This window comes from Emydura macquarii, unplaced genomic scaffold (genome assembly GCF_026122565.2).
Source record: "Emydura macquarii macquarii isolate MOO-44397 ecotype Brisbane River unplaced genomic scaffold, CSIRO-AGI_Emac_v2 contig_2805, whole genome shotgun sequence".
NCBI classification, from domain to species: Eukaryota; Metazoa; Chordata; order Testudines; family Chelidae; genus Emydura; species Emydura macquarii.
In genome coordinates, this window is record NW_027132942.1 from 529,759 (window position 1) to 548,621 (window position 18,863).

The 18,863-nt window shown below is 44.8% G+C and overlaps 1 protein-coding gene and 1 long non-coding RNA gene across 3 annotated transcripts in view; one reads left to right on the top strand and one right to left on the bottom strand.

Annotated features, from left to right (window-relative positions):
• The window catches only part of LOC137166142 (uncharacterized), a 59,197-nt gene that overhangs the window by 14,159 nt on the left and 26,175 nt on the right, over positions 1–18,863 (bottom strand). The window lies entirely within an intron of this gene.
• DMBX1 (diencephalon/mesencephalon homeobox 1) lies at positions 1,821–11,196 on the top strand. 2 transcript variants are annotated; one of them, XM_067567767.1, is made up of 4 exons: positions 1,821–1,974; positions 6,128–6,306; positions 9,043–9,397; positions 10,796–11,196. In XM_067567767.1, the coding sequence occupies exons 1-4, from the start codon at positions 1,821–1,823 to the stop codon at positions 11,194–11,196; spliced, it is 1,089 nt and encodes a 362-aa protein (XP_067423868.1). The 2 variants fall into 2 exon arrangements, with proteins under 2 accessions (XP_067423868.1, XP_067423867.1); XM_067567766.1 differs by having other exon boundaries at positions 1,821–1,972; positions 6,111–6,306.

Consider the following 18,863-nt stretch of genomic DNA (forward strand, 5'->3'; position numbering starts at 1 on the left):
ATTTCTGTTTTCATTCCAATGAGAATGAAACCGAGACCTTTTGAAGTGTTCAGCAGAGAGAGAGACGCGCACACACACCCAGGTTAACATCCTTGTTCTGACTGATTCAAAATAGGTAACTGAACTGGGATCCTCACATCCCAGTTGAGTCCTCTACCCACTGGGCGATGGGGTATTCTGGGGTAGGTCTCCCTCTGTCATTCTGACCAGAAGTGACGCCTTGGACCTGAGCCACTCCCAGCAAAAGTTTTACCAAAGCCAGGCTGCTTCCGCGAAAAGCTGTGGTTTCGAAGACGTTTTTTCATTGTAAAGTTGCCTACCAGTTCTAGTGAAAAGAAGGGTTATAATTCAAATTATTATATCTTTAGGCATTGATCTTGCAAGAAGCTTTCCATCGGTGATGGAATCAACCACCACAGAACTCCTTAAGGATCCGAGGCCTCAAATTGTGTGCTAGACTTCATGGGCCAGATTTTCAAAGCTCCCAGTTCGGTTCAGACTTGGGTTCTGAGCTCTTGACAATGTGGCCCTATATTCACTAGTGCATGCTACCAGGATAGGAGAGGAAATTTCCCCCTATGCAGAGGACCAGCAAAAAACTTCTGCACTGCTTAAGTCCCACGTAAGCTCTGTTTTGAAGGCTTAAAATAGCACACAGGTTTTGTGTGTGCCGTCTGTGCGAGAGAAAATGTTGCCCTGTAACATGAGTGTTGTGGGAGATGCACTGATGTGCCTGCTAGTTTTCTTCAGCTATAAGGCTAAAGAACGGTTTTGAAGTGAATTTAGAATCACTGATTATGGAACCTCTTACAACACAGGCTGAAGATAGATATAGGATATGGTCGGTCTTGGCTCAGATTTCCATGGAGTTACTCATCTAGCATATTAGAAAGGCCTTTCCTTCAATGGAGAAAACCTGGATGGAGCTTTGTGATGTGGAAAACAGGCAGATTTCCAGTCCATCTATCGATAATCCTGTCTGTCCTGGTTCAGTTTGTCTCATGAGTGCACAAAATTATTCTGTCACCATATAAAACCTGAAGAATGTTTCTGATCCACAAAAATTTCTCGGTGTGGTAAGGAACATTGCCTCCATTGATGCAGGGAAAGAACTAGGTAGCTTAATAGGTCTTTGATTCTAATCATGAGTGAAAGACTTGTCGTTTGCTCAAATAGGTGAGATCCCATAAACATCCTACTCTGTTCCAAACTCTCATAGAAAGCAATACAACATCTGGTTCCTGGAGCACAAAATCTCCCTGGATGCCTTACGCAGTCCTTGTATGTTTGGGTTTAGATTTGCATTCATTAAGCCAATTCCAGAAGACCCCAGTCAATGAGAGTTTTAACTGAGGATTCGCACCTTTCCGTGCCTTGAGATTCTTTCCTTGATGGTATAAATCCTTCAGACGGGGAAATGAAAACTTGTTGGGGATAGAGGTGAGATTTAGAACAGCAAGTTGTTTTTTCTCTGCATAAGGGCCGTTAATTTATTTGACACAATAAAGCCATGCAAAAATAAAATGTGAAGTGTAACTGTCTCAGGTCCTGCACCAAAACCACCAAAGTCTGAGCGTCCTGCTGTTCATTCAGTCGGCTTTGGATCAGGACCTATGAGCATTATTTGTATTTCCCACAAAAAATTCCAAGGCTCTTACTAATCAGACAGTTCATAGAGGCCAGAAGGGACCAGGGCGACCGTCTAGTCTGACCTCCTTTATTGCAGGCTGTAGAGCTTCCCCCCAATAACTCCTTTCTGTGGGAATTAATGAATGTCTAACCGTGCCTTGTCTGCTCTGGTTTTTTAGGAGCGTGTCACCATGCAGCACTACGGAGTGAACGGTTACTCTCTTCACGCCATGAATTCCCTGAGTGCCATGTACAACCTTCACCAGCAGGCGGCACAACAAGCCCAGCACGCCCCCGACTACAGACCCTCAGTGCATGCCCTCACGCTGGCAGAGAGACTAGCTGGTAAGAACAATTTATGGATTTTGCATTTACCCTGGGGAGATGGCACATGCTCATGCTGAACTAGACTCTTCTGGGGTGCAAAATTTTAAAGAGGCCTGAATGATTGACAGCAAACGACATAGATCTACATGGACAAACATGGCTGGACCAGAGAGACCTGGGTCTTCAAGTCACCCCAGGCACAGACCCCAAAAAACCTAGGCCCCCCCGTTTAAACCCACTAAACCCTTAGGGTGAACTTTCTCCTTGGGCAGAGGACCGGTCCCCCACGTAAGTCCAATTTTAGAGTTTAAGTGGGATTCGAGTGGTGTACTGACCTTGCGCCTGCCCTCGGCCCAGGGATGAATTTCCCCCTACGGGTTTAGATACTTGTTTCTCTGCACTGCACCACGTTGCCTCTTGTACTTGAGGCCCCGTTCCCGTGTCTTGTCCCACCGAGGGCTTGCTCTCCCGAAAACCCGCTTCTCCCATCAGCACTTCTTACAGAAAACAGAGCATATCACCGTCTCGCTTTGTAAAGCGCTGCGCCGCTGTGCAACGCGGTATAAATGCTGATAGGAGAGCTGAGCTGTGTAAGACACCCCAGTTATTGGCCTGGCAGGATGATGGTCAGAGGCAAGGGTTAAAGTTAGCAGGGGCAGCAGACGACCTCTGTGGGGAGTATGCATAATGCGGGCCCTGACTTTGTCTGAGGTCACTAGATGCTATTGCAACACAAATAACGAACAGTAATAATGATGCCCTGATGTGACATTCGTTAGGGGGCCCTGCCTTGAAGAGCTCGCAATCTAACGGGTTCAGCCTGGGAAGGAAGATCTTGCTGAGTGGCAGCTGGAGGGCAATTGCCTCAAGACCTGTGTTGCAAGAGTACAAGAAAAATGAGTTGCTAAAGTGTAATACCAGGCAATCTCCTGGTGACTGTCAGAACACACCGATCAACGAGGGTTGGATGAACTTCCAGAGCTTTGGATAAGGCCCCATAAGCATCTGGCTGTTTCTGTGGTCCTTCAGAGTATAAATGTGGGAGGGACATCTCACAGGAGCGGTGTGGTCTAGCGAACAGGGCAATGGATTGGGAGTTTGGGGGCCTGCTTCTGCCACTGACCTACTCTGTGACCTTGGGCAAGTCCCTTTTGTGTGCTGGTTTCATCTCTCCTCCTTTGTCTATTTAGCTGGCAAGCTTTTGGAGGCAGGGACTGTTTCACTATATGTCTGTGCAGCCCCAAGCACGGCTTCTGGGCCTCGAGGCGTTACTGGTGATCACTGGATGCATGCCTGTTCTGTTTATTCCCTTTGAAGCACCTGGCTTTGGCCACTGTCGGAAGACAGGATCCTGGTCCAGACGGACCATTGGTCTGACCCAGTATGGCCGTTCTTATGTTATACACAGAATAATGATCTCTTGGAAGACTCCTGACCAGAAAATCCCAAGAAAACAACTGAACTCATGTGCTGTGTCGTTACATTGCAGGCCCTACCCGTAAGCAAGCAGGAAAATACAGGGGTGCTGAAACCAGTAGGAGAAAGTTATTCATGCTCCTTTCACTGTGATTCAGAGCAAAGATTCAACTTGGTTTCTGCCCATTTATTTTATCTTAACCATTTTTTTTTTTTTTTTTTTTTTTTTTTAAAACAAGAGAACCAGTCTGGATAATTTCAGTAAATTAATCAAGTTGTCTTCTTCTGATCCAAATATACCCCACCAATCTGGGGAGCAGCAGAGGAGGCCTGGCTTCAGTTTACACTGATGCAAGCAGGCTCCTCGGTGATTACTTAGCTCACATTTTGTTACCTCTGAATATCTTTTAGCGCATTGTTATAGATCACACTTGCCTTCCAGGGACAGGCGGAATAAGCCAGCACAAAAGCAAACGACCTTAAGTGGGAAAACAGAGGGTTCAGGTTGTAACTGCAAAGCCTCACCTGCAATTTATAATCTCCTTCCTGCACTAAACCTGAAAACGTCGTTAAAGCATTAACATAATTGTCGTCTAGATCCTTGTTAGTAGCGAAATTAACCATGTGAGCCGCGGCCCCTGGGGAACGGGCGGGTTTAACCTCTATTATGGAATGCTGGATATATTCCAACCTGCAGACGTTAAACTAAGGTCTCATCCTTGGTTTTGATATTAAAGTTAGATGCCATGGGACTTTAAAAACATTTAAGGATCTCTTGTCCTGAAAGAACATTTCTTTCCTTGGAAAAGCAGCCCGGGAGCATTTTGAGTTATTTCTGAATGCATAAAGGATGTTGCTGCCTTCTCTTACATAAGTGGCTGCATTACCAGTATCTGATAACTTTGAGCAATAAGAAGCACTTTGCTTCCTTGAATGCAGACGTCTCTTTGTTTTGTAGTCTGCTGAAAACCTTTAGCCTGACTGAGCTTTTCCTGGGTCACCGAAACCACTATTGCTTTGGCAATAGTCCGTGGAAGCGTCATAGAATCTGGCCTAGAATGAAACAGCTGGAAGTTTGGAACTGGAATATTCAAATAGCACAAAGCTGATTTGCTACGCTCGTTAGCGAACATATTTGGAACCAAACTATGTGGTTCTGGGCTTGGCCTGACAGCTGGCTTTGTTTTATTGTTTAGATTCGTGCCATGGGACTTTTGACAAAAGCTCACATAAATAGGAACAACTGCAAAACAAGAGCCTTAATCTGGCTACGTAAAATCGGTAACTCTAGCTCTTGTCCGTTAGGTTTGCTTTCTAGTGTGTCCTTTCCCTCTGTTTGAAAGATCACATTCTTTGCTGCATTAAAAATTATGCCATAAACTATTAAAGCTGCAATTTAAAAAGGGGGGAGGAAAATCAAATGTATTTCTCATTTAGGCTCTTTGTTTACTTTTTTTTGCACTTCACCTTAGACCATGAATCTCTATTGTTCCGTGTGGCTTTGATTCCCATGTGCGACCACAGTGTTGTGTTTGGGTGCACAAGACTGCAGAATTTAAAATAAAACAACCTATTTTCATTATCTTTTCAAAAACCAATGCGAAAAAACATTGCTACTCCTCCTGGGTTTTGTAAAATCCTCTTGTTCATTGCGAGTTCATTGTGGCAGAATCATGAGGCCTGATTTTTCCATCCCATGCTTAATTTTTTTTGCATCCCCGCTTTTGTGGGCACAAATAAACTGAAGGCATAATTTGTATCCTTGAGACAGCTGACTAGCTCATCTGCCCGGAAAGGTAGTGTGGACCAGTGACTAGGGCTCTGGACTGGTACTCAGGAGAGCTGGTTCTGGCACCAGCTCTGTCACTGAACTTTGGCAAGTCAGTCAGTTTCTCCTCCCCTTCTTTGTCTGTGTTGTCTGTTTAGACTGGAAGCCTTTCAGGTCTGCTGCCACAATCTGTCTGTAAAGTACTCTAGATAACGATATCAAATGTGGAGGCTAAAAAGGAGACCAGGTTTTAAAAACTGAGCCCCTCCATTCCTTTCAATTGTCCAGCAAACGGTCTGTTTTCTATAAATGACAGTTAAAATCACAAATGTGGGTCACACCTACGTTGGTCTGGGGGACCTGTTAAGATTCATCTGTTGCACGGAGTCCAGTTAGCTCTTCCCCATCAGCACCTTGTTGGTCTTGTATGTCCTCTGGGACATGGGTTGATCTCAGAGGAGCTGAGAAGGGAAGGGAATGTACATGCCTAGATTCACCAAAGCATCCTTCTTTACGAAAGCACGTAAGCATGTGCATCTCAATCAATGGAATTTAAGCATGTGCATAAGTGCTTTTCTGAATGGGGGCCCGTGACCTTAAAGTCTGGCTGTCCCACTTAGTGCTGTGAGGACTGCAACAAGCTACACCAGAGAGACAACAAGAACCAAAGTGACCTCTAGTCTTGGCAGCTGCATGCCTTCTAAGAGCTGGAGCCAAAAAAAAAAAAAAGCCCAGAGGCAGCTATGTTTTATGAGTTGCATGTGGTCACCCCAGCAATTGGCAGAGCCTGACTCTACAGAATTGAATCTAGTCAGACTTCAGTGAGAGCAAGATCAGGGCCCTCTACAGAACTGCTCAGCCGTTGAAGCCGCGAAACCCACCTCCTTGTCTGTTTGGTGCCAAGGGCCTTATTTCATGCGTCAACGTGCAAATTCCAATAATTAAATTGGCCACTTTTCTTGTCTTCCAACGGCTGTACATTTCAAGACATCATTTTGGAGGCCCGATATGGATCCCAGCATCGCAAACAGAGGAGAAGCCGCACGGCCTTCACTGCCCAACAGCTGGAAGCCCTGGAGAAGACTTTCCAGAAGACTCACTATCCAGATGTGGTGATGCGGGAACGACTGGCCATGTGCACGAACCTACCGGAAGCCAGAGTACAGGTACCAGTGTTCTACCTTGCTTGCTGTAATAGGGATATTTAAGAGGTATACGAAAAGGGCCCGCTGGGTTGGCTTGGTCTGTAGTTCTTTCAAGATGCCTTCAGAGTAACCAAAGAAAGAAGGTTTCCTCTTCAGCAAAAATTGGACTTAAATCTTTGCTTGAGAATCAGAGAACAGCAAAAGAAACCTCTGAATCCGCGCACACATTTGAGGGTTCATGTTGTCTGAGGCTAACCCTGGCTTTCATTTGTGCTTCCAAGTCTCTTTGGGTGGAAATCTTAGAAATGGCCACAAAAGTCTACTGATTTATTTATTTACTTATATGATTCTCTCTCTCTGGCATTCTCAGAGGCCTGGCAGCCCAAGTAATTCCAGCTGTTCCCTTCCCAAGAGTATCAATGTTTAGAACATCTCAGACCATCTGTCCAACATTTTCTGTTCTCCTCCAGTGAAACCAGTAACTGGAGCTGGTTGGGAATTTTTTCACGAAACTTTTTTCAATGGGAAATACCAATTCATCAAAACTGAAATTTTTTGCAGGACAAAGTTGGTTTTGATGAGTTTCCCAGTTTGAATTTATCAACCCTTCACCCCCCCCTCCCCTCCCAAAAAAAAACCCCAACCCTTAGAAATTGACAAAATGGGACATTTTCAAAATTAAAAAAAAAACACCTAAAAAGTTCTGAATTTTGGATCAAAATGACTTTGGTTGAGAAATTTAAGTTATAAAAAGGGAAAATAGAAAGGCCAAAACAGAAATGTAAAAACAAAACCTCATTTTGATTGACCTGCTCTGAATTTATTTTTTGGATTCTTTTTGTTCATGAAAATTTTATTTTGAATTTTTGTCACAATTTGAGATAAAAATATTCCTCAAAATCTCATTCTTGTGGGATGGGAAAACCATTTCCCACCGAGCTCTACAAACAGGGCCCAAGCATAATTTTTTCGGGCCCAGTACAAACTTGTAACATGGGCCTCTCCCACACTCATACTCCAATCCCTCATCCCAGACATACAATCTCATGAGCCATGAAAATCTTTTTCCTCATGGTAATGGGGGTTGCAGTCTGGGCCTGGGCCCCCAGGGCATCTGGGCCCCGGTAAAGTGTACCCTTCTCCCCCACCATGTGGGGGCCCTGTCTACAAATAACAATGTGGTGCAAGACACGTTTAAGGTGATAAATAGCAGGCTGTCCTTAACTGAGACCAATAAGAAAGAGACCTAGGATTTCAATCAAGCAGAGAAAGGGATAACACGAGCCAATGGCTTGAAGTTGAAGGTAGACACGTTCAGACTAAATGGGGTGTAAATTCTTGACCGTGAGAGTAATTAACCATTGGAACAACTTTCCAAAAGTTGTAGTGGATTCTCTACCACTGATGATTTTTAAACCAAGATTGGATGTTTTTCTCAAAGATCTGCTCCAGGAATCATCTGGGGGAAGTTCTACGGCCTGAGTTATCGAGGAGGTCAGAATAGATTATCACCGTGATCCCTTCTGGCCTGGGAATCTATGAATTCTGACAATCCTGACTAGGTTGCCTCCTTCTGAATTTATTCCCAAGATAAGATACACCAGTGACCAGGATATTGTGTTGAAAAGGTCTCACCCTCAAGTGAGTTGGAGTTGTGAACAGAGATTATACTAATATTAGCAATTGGAGACTTTCCTGTAATTTAAGAGTAAGAACCTTTGGCTTTGGACCTCAGGATTATAGGTTCAATCCCCCCCAAGGAAACTTCCTTCACCACCTGACCTGGCACACTGGAGTCAAATGTCCTATGATACCAGACACTTCCCTGCTGTATAGATTTAACGGATTAGCTGAGATGTCCTAATGTGAGACACGGCATCACACAGATGATACATATGTGGCCCAGCAAGGGTACAAACCACTCGAGCCCTGGTTCCCAGTTCAGTCACGAAACAACACAACATCACAACTGAGCTGCATTCATCACAGAGGGGGCTTGTACACAACACACATAACAAAATCAGAGTCCACACTCAGGGATCAAGGTATTAATGCTAGGTACCGTGTATGTACTTGTACACACACACGGACACACAGTCCATCCCCCAAACAGTTTACAGTCTAGAGTATCCTAGTAGATCGGGCATTGGGAATCAGAAGATTCTATTCCTAGCTCTGCCATGTCCCCCCTCTATGCCTCAGTTTCCCCATCTGTAAAATGGGGACAAGTCTATAGACTTCCATTGTAAAGAGCTTTCAGACTCCTGTGATGAAAAGTGCTACATAAGAGGTTGTCGTTATTTAAGTCCATTCAGCTAATCATTCAAGTCAAATAATCTAAAGTGTTGGAAATCATTAACGCATATGTAAGTCCTCTATAATACAACATACTGTGACTGTGTTTCTTATAGTCTTGGTACAAATTAACGTGATATAGGCTGTTTTTAGAAAGCTAGCAGAACATTGTGCTCTCTGCCTAGTTAATATCTCAGGCCTCTGGGTGACAGACATGGTTTAATACAACAGTTCGCCTGGAATTTTTTTAAACAGAGCTGTGTTTTCTTAAAGAACCAGCATTAAGTTTGGGAATTTTCAAAGCAACTTTGGGAGTTGGGCACCCAACTTCCATTGCAGTGCAGTGGGATTTGGGCACCTCCCTACTTTGGCTTCTCTTGAAAATCCCAGTCTGTGTGGTTATTTTATTTTGCATTCACCGGGGTTTTATCCTGTCTCCCTGTCGCTGTTGGTGGAACGAAGGTTTGGTTTAAGAACCGAAGAGCCAAATTCCGGAAGAAACAGCGCAGCCTCCAGAAGGAGCAGCTGCAAAAGCAGAAGGACTCGGAGGGAAGCCACAGCGAGGGGAAGACGGAAGCCCTCGTGCTGGAAACTCAGACCCCCACCCCTGACGCAGAAAAGCCCCAGAGCCAGCCGAGCGAGGTGAGCATGGAGCTCAACCTGACCTTGTCGGAGCAGTCGGCCAGCGAGTCAGCTGCGGAGGACCAGACGGACAGAGAGGAGGAGTTTAAGAGCCCCTTGGAGGAGGCCAAAGCAGACAAAGGTGCCGGCCCTGAGAGCAAGGCTCTGAACTGCAAAAGAGCAAGTCCGAAAGCAGGTGAGGGTCAGGGACTTGTGGCGCCCTGGTCTCGGGGTCAGACTGGAAGCCAGGTGTTTGCAGTCCCAGGGGCGGAGCAGTGGTTAGGACAGTCTGATCTACCAGATCATGGACTTCCCTCACCCTAGGGTAGGGTGACGAGCTAGCAAGTGTGAAAAATCGGGATGGGGGTGCGGAGTAATAGGTGCCTATAGAAGAAAAAGCCCTGAATATCGGGACTGTCTCTATAAAATCAGGACATCTGGTCACCCTACCCTAGGCATCCCAGTGCCCTGGGAGGGAAACAAACTGGACCAGGTGTGCGGTGACCATTCTTCCTTTCTTTACGGCTAGATGGGATGCAGGGAGGTCGTCTCTGTATTAACATGGGGTCACAGCGCAGCATCCCCCCCGTTAGATTAGACGATAGCAGGAGATGAACCTGGCCCTTTGACCCCAAGTTTAGCCCAGAGATAGTTCATAGCGTGGAATCAGAGTCTCCACTGTTGGGGGACTGTCCAGTTGCTGGCGAAGGGTCAGGAAGGGGTCAAATCCTAGCACTTCAAGGACTTGCTGTGACTATACCGCAAAACCAGCAAGACAGACAACCAAGCCTATTCTCTCCAGAGGATTTGCTCAGGCCTGGCCAATGCACTTCTCCATTAAACACAGAACAAATACCTCAATCCTACTCAGGTGTAAACCCTTTTAAGAGTGAAGTGGAAGGGCTCAGGGATACAGAGATGGCGTTTGCTGGGGAACGTAGAAATTTCCAGACTGGATCCAACCAGCGAGCCATCTAAGCTTGTCTCTCAAGGTGGCCAGCTCCTGCTGCATCAGAGGCAGGAAATCCTGCAGTGCATTGTTAGAGAAGAACCTGCCCCGGAAAGTTTCTTCCTAGCGTCCATCAGTTAGAGATTGGCTTATAGCCTGAAGCAGAGGAGTTTGTGCCTCTTTCAAATTATTATTATTTATTTTGCTTTTAAATGTTTAGTCCTTTTGGGAATCTGGTTGAGCTCTCCGCTTCAGAGAAATCTTGTGGCAGGGAGTTCCACAGGCCAATATTGTGCCTTCTGTGGAAAAAGTATTTTCTTTCTGGTCAGATTTAAATTAGCCACTTTTCAATTTCCTTGAATGACATCCTCCCCACACACCCCGTTCGTCAACAACCCTTGCTGCAATTGGGCTTCTGGTTAAGTGGCACCAAAATGTGCGAGGTGATTTGCATACTCTGTCCCTGCTCTGGAGAACAAAATCTGCTTAAAAGGTTCACTGTACCCCTCCCGTCCCACCTTCTCTCTAAATCGGCTCTCTGCCGCAGACGCTGCAGTGTCCTCCTCCGCCGTCGTTAGGGATGGTGTTCTAATTAGTTGCCAGAGAAGTATAACCCCTTCCCCTGTATCTTGTCTTCTAATGCAGACTCTCCCATCAGCGCCACGGTGACGCCGTCCTCCAGCAGCGGCATGTCTCAGACTCACTCCTACTCCTCCTCGCCCCTGAGCCTCTTCCGTCTCCAGGAGCAATTTCGTCAGCACATGGCAGCCACTAACAACTTGGTCCATTACTCTTCCTTTGAAATGGGGGGCCCGTCGGCCGTGCCCTACCTGGGCATGAACGTCAACATGGCGCCTCTGAGCTCTCTCCACTGCCAGTCGTATTACCAGTCGCTCTCCCACGCCCAGCAGGTCTGGTCCTCGCCCATCTTGCAGGCCTCCAGTTCTCTCCCTACCCTGAACAGTAAAACGACCAGTATTGAAAACCTAAGGCTCCGGGCAAAGCAGCACGCTGCCTCCCTCGGACTCGACACCTTACCAAACTGACCACAAAGCAGCAGGGAAAGTGCCTCCCGACCGTCGGCCACGAGAGAAGGCAGCCTCGGCTGGCACTAACCGTGCGGCCCTTTGGAAAATGCACAGCTCTCCCCTCCGTCTGCATCAAGGTGCTCCCTTTGGGGGGGAAACTTTATATCCTTTACTTCGGCAGTAGCTGCGTTTTCACAGCAGGAATCGCTACTGCCCCACTTCCACTGAAGTATTTAAAAAGGAAGCAGAGAGGGCATGTATTTAGATGTTAAAAAAAACTGTCCTGAGGACCGAGGAGTTAAATCTGTCACGTCCAGAGAGATTCCTTTCTCGTTGATACTGTGATAATGTGTCTGTCGCCTGTGGTATTTTTTTTGTTTTGTTCTTTGGAAAAAACCTAGTTGTTCCTCCTGCCCCGCAGCTTCGTCCTGTATATAGTTTCTAATGTTGAAAACATCCTCCACTCGTGTGTTGCTGTCTGTGTTGCCTTATGCAGAATTGTGGAGCATTTTGCTCTCTTCCCCTCCCCCCCGCCCCCTCCTTCTTTCAGATTTATACTTGTAGTAGCTAGAATCAAAATTACAATCCAAAAAACCCCAAGCTCTGATCTGGTTGCGCTGCTTGCACCAGATTTCTAAGTGAGGCTAGCAAGAGCAATTAAGAGCAAAGATTGAGTGGCATTACCGTATCTTCTCCAGTTCTCCATTAAAACCAATTTTGCAAATGCCAGGAAATGATGTAAAGGGTTATTTCCCATGAGAGCACTTCCTTTCGGGGTAGGGTCTTTTTTTTTTTTAAGCACTTCTTCAAAGACAGAGGACAAAGAAATTTGCCACCCAGAACTGCTGGTTAGAGAGTGAGGGGAAAATGAAAGCAGGAGATTTTGTCAAATTCACAAGACTTTTGAGGTTGCTACATCTTTGTTCTTCACTGACATGTATACTCTGCTATTTATAAATGATGTGTAAAAAAGCATCTTGGTTTAACTCAGACAACAAAGAACAATAAAATGCTGGTATGAACTCCTGCTGCGTTCATACACCACTTGCATTATGTGGCGGTTCAGCAAAATTGGGATTAATTCAAGCTGTGTTTAGGAAAATTTGTCTTGGTGCCAAATTCTGTCCTCAGACACAAATGCTGGGGGGCTCCCCGGCTTGTCACGGAAACTGACGAACTAGAGAACGAAGGCAGATAGGCTAGAGGTGGGCCTGAACCAATACCCGTGTCTGAACACTCCTCAGCTTTGGAGATGACCAAAATCCGAACCCAGAACTGGAGCTCAATTTTGCAAATGGCTGTTGCTTTTGATAAAAGGCCAAACCAAAATCCCAGATCCAGACATTCCCCAACCCAGAGGGATGTTGAAGATTTGAATCAAAACCATACACGGGCCTGCCTGATTCTCAGCTGACACAGTTAATGGAGCTATGCCAATTTACACCTGCTAAGATCCAGCCCATATGTGATTAGCGTGCATGTGTACACACACACACACACACACACACACACGTGAAATGGGTATCTAATGAGCTAAAAGCTTTTATTGACTTCTGTTCGGCCGAGCCCTGTCCCATACCAATGCAATCACACTAGTTCAGAAGATAATGTCCAACTTACTTCTCTAAATGTGGACAAAAAAAAAAAGAATACAACTCACTCTACTTCAACACTCTCTCTCAAGCTGTTCCGCTAAAAGTCTCGCTCAGCGAGTTACCAGTGGGGGACTGGAGCTGGTTGGGAAATGATTTCCTTCCCCCTCTTTGAAAAATGTCAACAAACCCTATTTTTTCTCGCGGGAGGGCAATTTACTGAAGAGACATTTTCAACAAAAATGGAAAAAAGATTGTGTGAACATCAGTTCAGTCCAACGATTTGATGGAAAATTTTCATTCAGCCGGAGCGGTTGACAGGATTACATGTGTCACTGGCACAGCAAGATGGAAATGCAGCCCTATAAAGAGTATTTTGGCTGGGGATCTTCAAAGAAACCAATCCATATTGGCACCCTCTCCCCTAGGCCTTCTTGAAAATCCCAGTCTTTATTTTTATAGCACTTGGGTGCCTGCCATCCAACAATGCACCAGATATGAGCTTTAATTTTATTCCCCCCAAATTACCTTATATTCTTGTAGTGTTTGTTTCCTCTCCTCCCTCCCTCCTGTTGCCCTAAGGATGACGACAGGTCGGTGCAAAGAGGGTTTTGCCGCAATAGAGGGGGGCGAGCAGAGCAACTGAAAATCATTTTAAGCACCTAAGGCCAAGTTTTGGCCCCAGAACTGAGCCGATGAGCTACTGGCGACATTGTTAACTTCCCTCTGATGCTCTCACACCAGCTTGGGTTGATGTTGTTGGGAGTTTCAGGCAGATAATAAAGGATGATAGGGTGAGACCTCGAGAATGGCGGACTGCCTGACAATGTTGTTCCATTCTGCTATGGTACGACTGGAGTCAGTGACATCCCTTTTTCAGGTCAAGACGCTATATATTGTTACAATAGGCAATGTAGTAATACACCCTAGACAATTACAAAATCTATCCGTGCCCAACCTCCCCCTGTAACCTTCAGCAAGCTCAGGAAATGGAGTGTGGGGGATACACCCACCTGACCCTACAATAAACTTCCCTCAATCCTCCAGAGGAAGCAGAAACTTCTCTAAGAGTCTTGTCATCTTGCCTCAGGAGGAAATTCCTTCCAGAATCTCAGTGTAGCAATCAACTGAACCGTGTGTGGGTGTTAAATATCTACTCCTATTTCTTTCTTGAGATAGCATTGATAGCCAAGATCTGGGTCCTATGCTGACTGCTGTGTTCCTTCCCTTCCATGCGAGCATCACACCATTAAAATCAACAGAGTAATGCATAGATAAAACTGAAGCAACAGAACAGTAAGTCAGACACGTGTTCTTTTAATACTAAAGACAGCTGATCCAGGGGCAGAGAATCCCAGGCCTTCATCGCTCTTTGGGGAGGAATCTTTCCATGCCATACATCCTTGTTTATTTCCAGGAATGTCCATGCCGAATTTGTCTGTGTAGCAGGCACCCATAAATTCATTGGGAAGATGGATCTTGTGTCCCACTCCCAGAAATTTTAAGTGTTCAGATAAATTAGAACCCTGTTTGGTCTGGCAAAATCTGGTACCTTTGCTCCATCCCCTCTTATATTAGAGGAAGCTAGTCTGAATTTCAGAGTTCTGATGAATTTCCAAAAACAAAACTGAGGAAAACTTTCAATGATTTTTTTTTTTTTGGTGATGATTTCTCCACTCCCTCCCCACTTTTAAATCAGCCATAGATCTGGTCACAATTTCTAAACGTTCACTATTTTTCCCCTTTTATCACTTGTTCTCATTAGATATGACACACAACATGTACATCACATGTAGTGTAGATACGTCATGCACAAAATGTCACCTAAATAGAAGGCGGTGTAATGATTAGCACAGATAGCACCTCCCAAAATAGCCGATGCTTTATCTTTCTTGTAAGTTATTATCCTAGCATTCCATGCAGAAGTGCCCTGAAAAAAACCTACACCTTTCCCACCATCAATCTTATTATGACACTACCCTGGGCTGAATGAAATGGTTTTTTACTTAGCAGGGTTTCGTAGTCCACAGCAAACTTTCAAATATTAATTTTTATGCAATAGTTTGAATGAGAGAGGAACATTTCCCAAACAAAACGCACAGCATAGATGTTGGAATGCCCACGTTAGCTTCCTGTATAGATGACCAGGCAAGAACCTCCACAATCTCCCCAACTCCTATTTTATATGGGCCATGAAAAGAATATGTACCTGGGGATTGTCCACATGCATGAGATTTTTTTTCTTCTCGCTTTGCTCACATTACCTTCCCTTTGCACCACATGTGGCCAAAACCTATAATTTTGCATTCATAATAGATATTCCTAGTACGAACCCATCTTGTGAGTTGCTGAGTCCCCCTTGAGAGACCTCTGTGCCTCACAGGATCAGGTCCCATCTGATAAAAAATACTGAGTAAAAGGGTTAAAAACAATGCGGAGTAAGAGTTTGCAGGAAAACTGACTAACTTGTTATGCAAGGAAAATGTCTTGGGGCCAATGAAATTAGCGGGAGTTTTGTTTTAAGGAAAAGAGTGTAGAATTAGATGCATAAAGAAGAAATGATGATTCTGACTATGTCTTGATAACATAGAAGGTTCTTTTAGTGCTGGTTGGAAGGGGCAAAGGCAGGGAATTTATTTGCAAATAATGCTTGAAATGCCAGACTTTAAAATAAAAGGGGCAGGGCTTGCAAATTTGTCTGCTTTTTTTAAAAAAAAACTTCAAAATTTCCAATTGGAAACATTTCAGCCAGGTCTACAGATGGTTGAAAAAACTGCATATGTTACATCAACTTTTTTTTTTTTTTTTTAGTTTAAAAATGTCAACACGTGAAGAATTTCTGCTAGTTTTAAGTTCTTAGCATGGCAGCCAAAGAGATTTGTGCATTTCTGATCAGGAAACACCAAAGTGGCATGGACATAACTGGGTAATTTGGGATTCTTTTCTACCCTTGAGCACTGTGTCAGACTCCCATTGACATGACAGAGTTCTTAACAAAGACTGGAGACAAAAATATAGTCCTTAGGGTTTAATGTGTAAAAGGATTAAACAAACCTTTATGTAGGAAAAACAAAATCTAAATCACCGTGATATAAAGTGTTAATTATAATAACTGTGAGATGAGATTAAATTCAGTCAAAACTAGCGAATTCAGAGAATTTTCCTTTTGCTCTTACAAGCTGTGTTGGTTTTTCTACCCCTTGTCTGGCTTTTTGCCCATCTTTACAATTTGCTCTAGAATGAGACAACAAGCCTGTGTTGCTCGATACATCTAAACAGCTGTTTATTTCTTAAGTGACTCAGGTTCACACCTGAATCAAAAGCACCCTGATAGACTGGGGAAAGAGAATGGTTATTAGTGAATCAGGCAAAGGAATCCTACCACAGCAACTGGTAGTGATTTTCAATTCATTCTTAAATTTCTCCTGCTACTTCAAGTGACAGCTTTAACCTTGAGTTAAAGACAAGAGGACAAATTCTCTGCTCCTGAACATGAATTGCAACTCCACTGACTCCAAGGGAGCTGTGCCAATTTATGCCCAAAACTTTTACAAGGTTCAGGGCTGGCCAGTCACTTGAAATCCTATCAGTTTCTAACAGCCGTGTAGAGCAGTGGAGGGAAATCACTTAGGACTTCAAAAAGCAAAGGAGGAACCAGCCTCTGTTCTCAACTGCGTTTGTTTAAAATTGGAATAATTCCACCAATTTCACTGGAGTTGTGCCAGATTCACACCTGTGTAGCCAAGAACAAAAGCCGGCCCAAGAATCTAGCATATTTGTCGTATACTAAAAATACACCCTCTGGTCAACCTGGGTGAAGTATTACATACACACCCAGTGCAACAGCCATTGGTAAGTTGTTTTATAAAGACGTTAATTAAAGGCACAGGAAATTAACCTCATGTTTGGTGTACTATCTGTGACCACACCTTTCACAACCTTTCTAGCTATTCAGGAAGGCTGTGATGTGCTGCTGAAATTTGAATGCGTCTTTGCAGTTTAAAATAATTTTTTGGTCTTTCTTCTCCAACAGTAGTGGTGGCCTTTTTGACTACTGACCAGAGTTGTCCAGTTAGCTCCAACGTGTAACCATGTGTATGTCAAACATATCTAGGAACAAAGAGTTTTAAAGGAAAATAAATCGAAGTTACGTACTGTACAAACTGCTGTAAAATTAAGCTGTAGTGTAACAATTTGTGCTTTAGAAGTCACTCTCTGCAAACCCAAACGTGTGTATGATATTTATTTATTCTGATAGTTAAAAGAAACACCAAGAGTTTATATTCATTTTGAAAAAGCTGCCGCATGATACTATGTACCACTTGTGCCAGTCTTGCGTTCTGTAAAGTTATTGCCTGTTTTCATACTCCGCTAATAAAAATTGAAAAAAAAAAAATGCAAGGAAAGCTTGTTTGCCCCTTGCAAGTTATTCATTGGAAGTGGTTTGAGCAGATGGACAGCAATAGAGGGGGGCCAGCGGCCTGACGTGTTTTGCGCCGGCGTCATGGCGCTGTAGGCTGAGTGCCATCATTGTTGGTTATGGGGAAGTTTCCTAATGAGGAGAACCTTGGACACGGTAAAAGCCCCGTCGTTGAGTCAACTGGGAGACCAGACCAGACAAAACCCTAGAGACCACAGAGTGGGAAACCTTCATGGGCAGTTGGGTAGGGAAAAGCCAAATGTCGTCAAGCCACCATTCACCTGGCCCTCTCTTGTAGCCAGAGGTGTTTCCACAGGGCCCTCTGTCTGCCCCCCTCCCCTTACTGGGGTCCCTTAGGAATGCCATATAGTTTTTCTGGGGGTAGTCATCAGCCATCCCCTGAAACTGTGACAGTAGCTCAAGGTAATTCAAAATAGACCTCAGCGTCGCAAATCCAAGGTCCATTATACAAGCCCCATGATTTGTGCCCATCTCCACTGTGTTTGGTGACCGCAGAGCATTTCTTCGGTCTAGCATTCCAGCTCTGCCTTCCTTCCTTGGTCAGCACGCACCCAGTTCTAAGAGGGAAGGAGGCATATATACGCCTCTTCTTCTGAGAGTTCCTTCTGATTGGCTGGGAGAGAGAAGGGAGCCCTGTCCCATCTACATTACAAGTCTCCTGATCCCGCGCCCTTAAAGTAACCGTGTGCTGAATTCTTCCCATCCCACTGGTAACTCCCCAGGACCAGATGTGCAGTCGTGGTTTTCTTCAAGTACCAATACACTGGTGGTGGCAAGGTAACTCCACCCCCACTGGAATGACCTTGCACGTACGGTGCATGTAGGGCTGCCACCTTTCTAATGCCTGGTAACTGGACCCTCGAGGCCTCGCCCCCGCTCTGCCTCTTCCCCCCAAGGCCCCGCCCCTGCACACCACGTGCCGCCGTGAACCACACGAGCCCTGGAGGTGGCGGCTGCTACTGCTGCACTGCTTCCTTCCTTCCGTTTAGGGTTGCCACAGATAAAAAACAAACAAACCAGACCTCAGGGCTTGTCCAAGGGTATCCAGACACACACACTGAAATTCAGACTGTCTGGATGAAAACTGAATGGGTGGGGCCACCCTAGGGGCCTGCGACATCACGGGAATCTCAAATAGGAGCAGAGAGTTTATTTTACCTCAGTATTCGGCACTGGTGTGACCCCACTGCTGGAATTCTGTGTCCAGTTCAGGTGCCCACAATGCAAGAAGGGTGTTGATAAATTGGAAAGCGGTCACAGAAGAGCTTGGAAACTGATGAAAGGATTAGAAAACCAGCCTTATAGTGATAGACCCAAGAAGCTCAGTCTATTTAGTTCAGCAAAGAGACGATTAAGGGATGATTTGATTAGAGTCTGTAAGTACCTATATCTGAAACAAATACGTGATAATGGACTTTTCAATCTAGCAAAGAAAGGTATAACATGGTCCAGGGGCTGGAAGTTGAGGCTAGACAAACTCAGACTGGAAATAAAGTGTCCATTTTTAACAGTGAGAGTAATGAAACAACTTACCAAGGGATGTGGTGGATTCTCCACCACTGGCCATTTTTCAATCAAGATTGGGTGTTTTTCTAAAAGACATGTTCTAAGAATTATTCTGAGAAAGTTCTCTGGCCTGTGTTATACAGGAA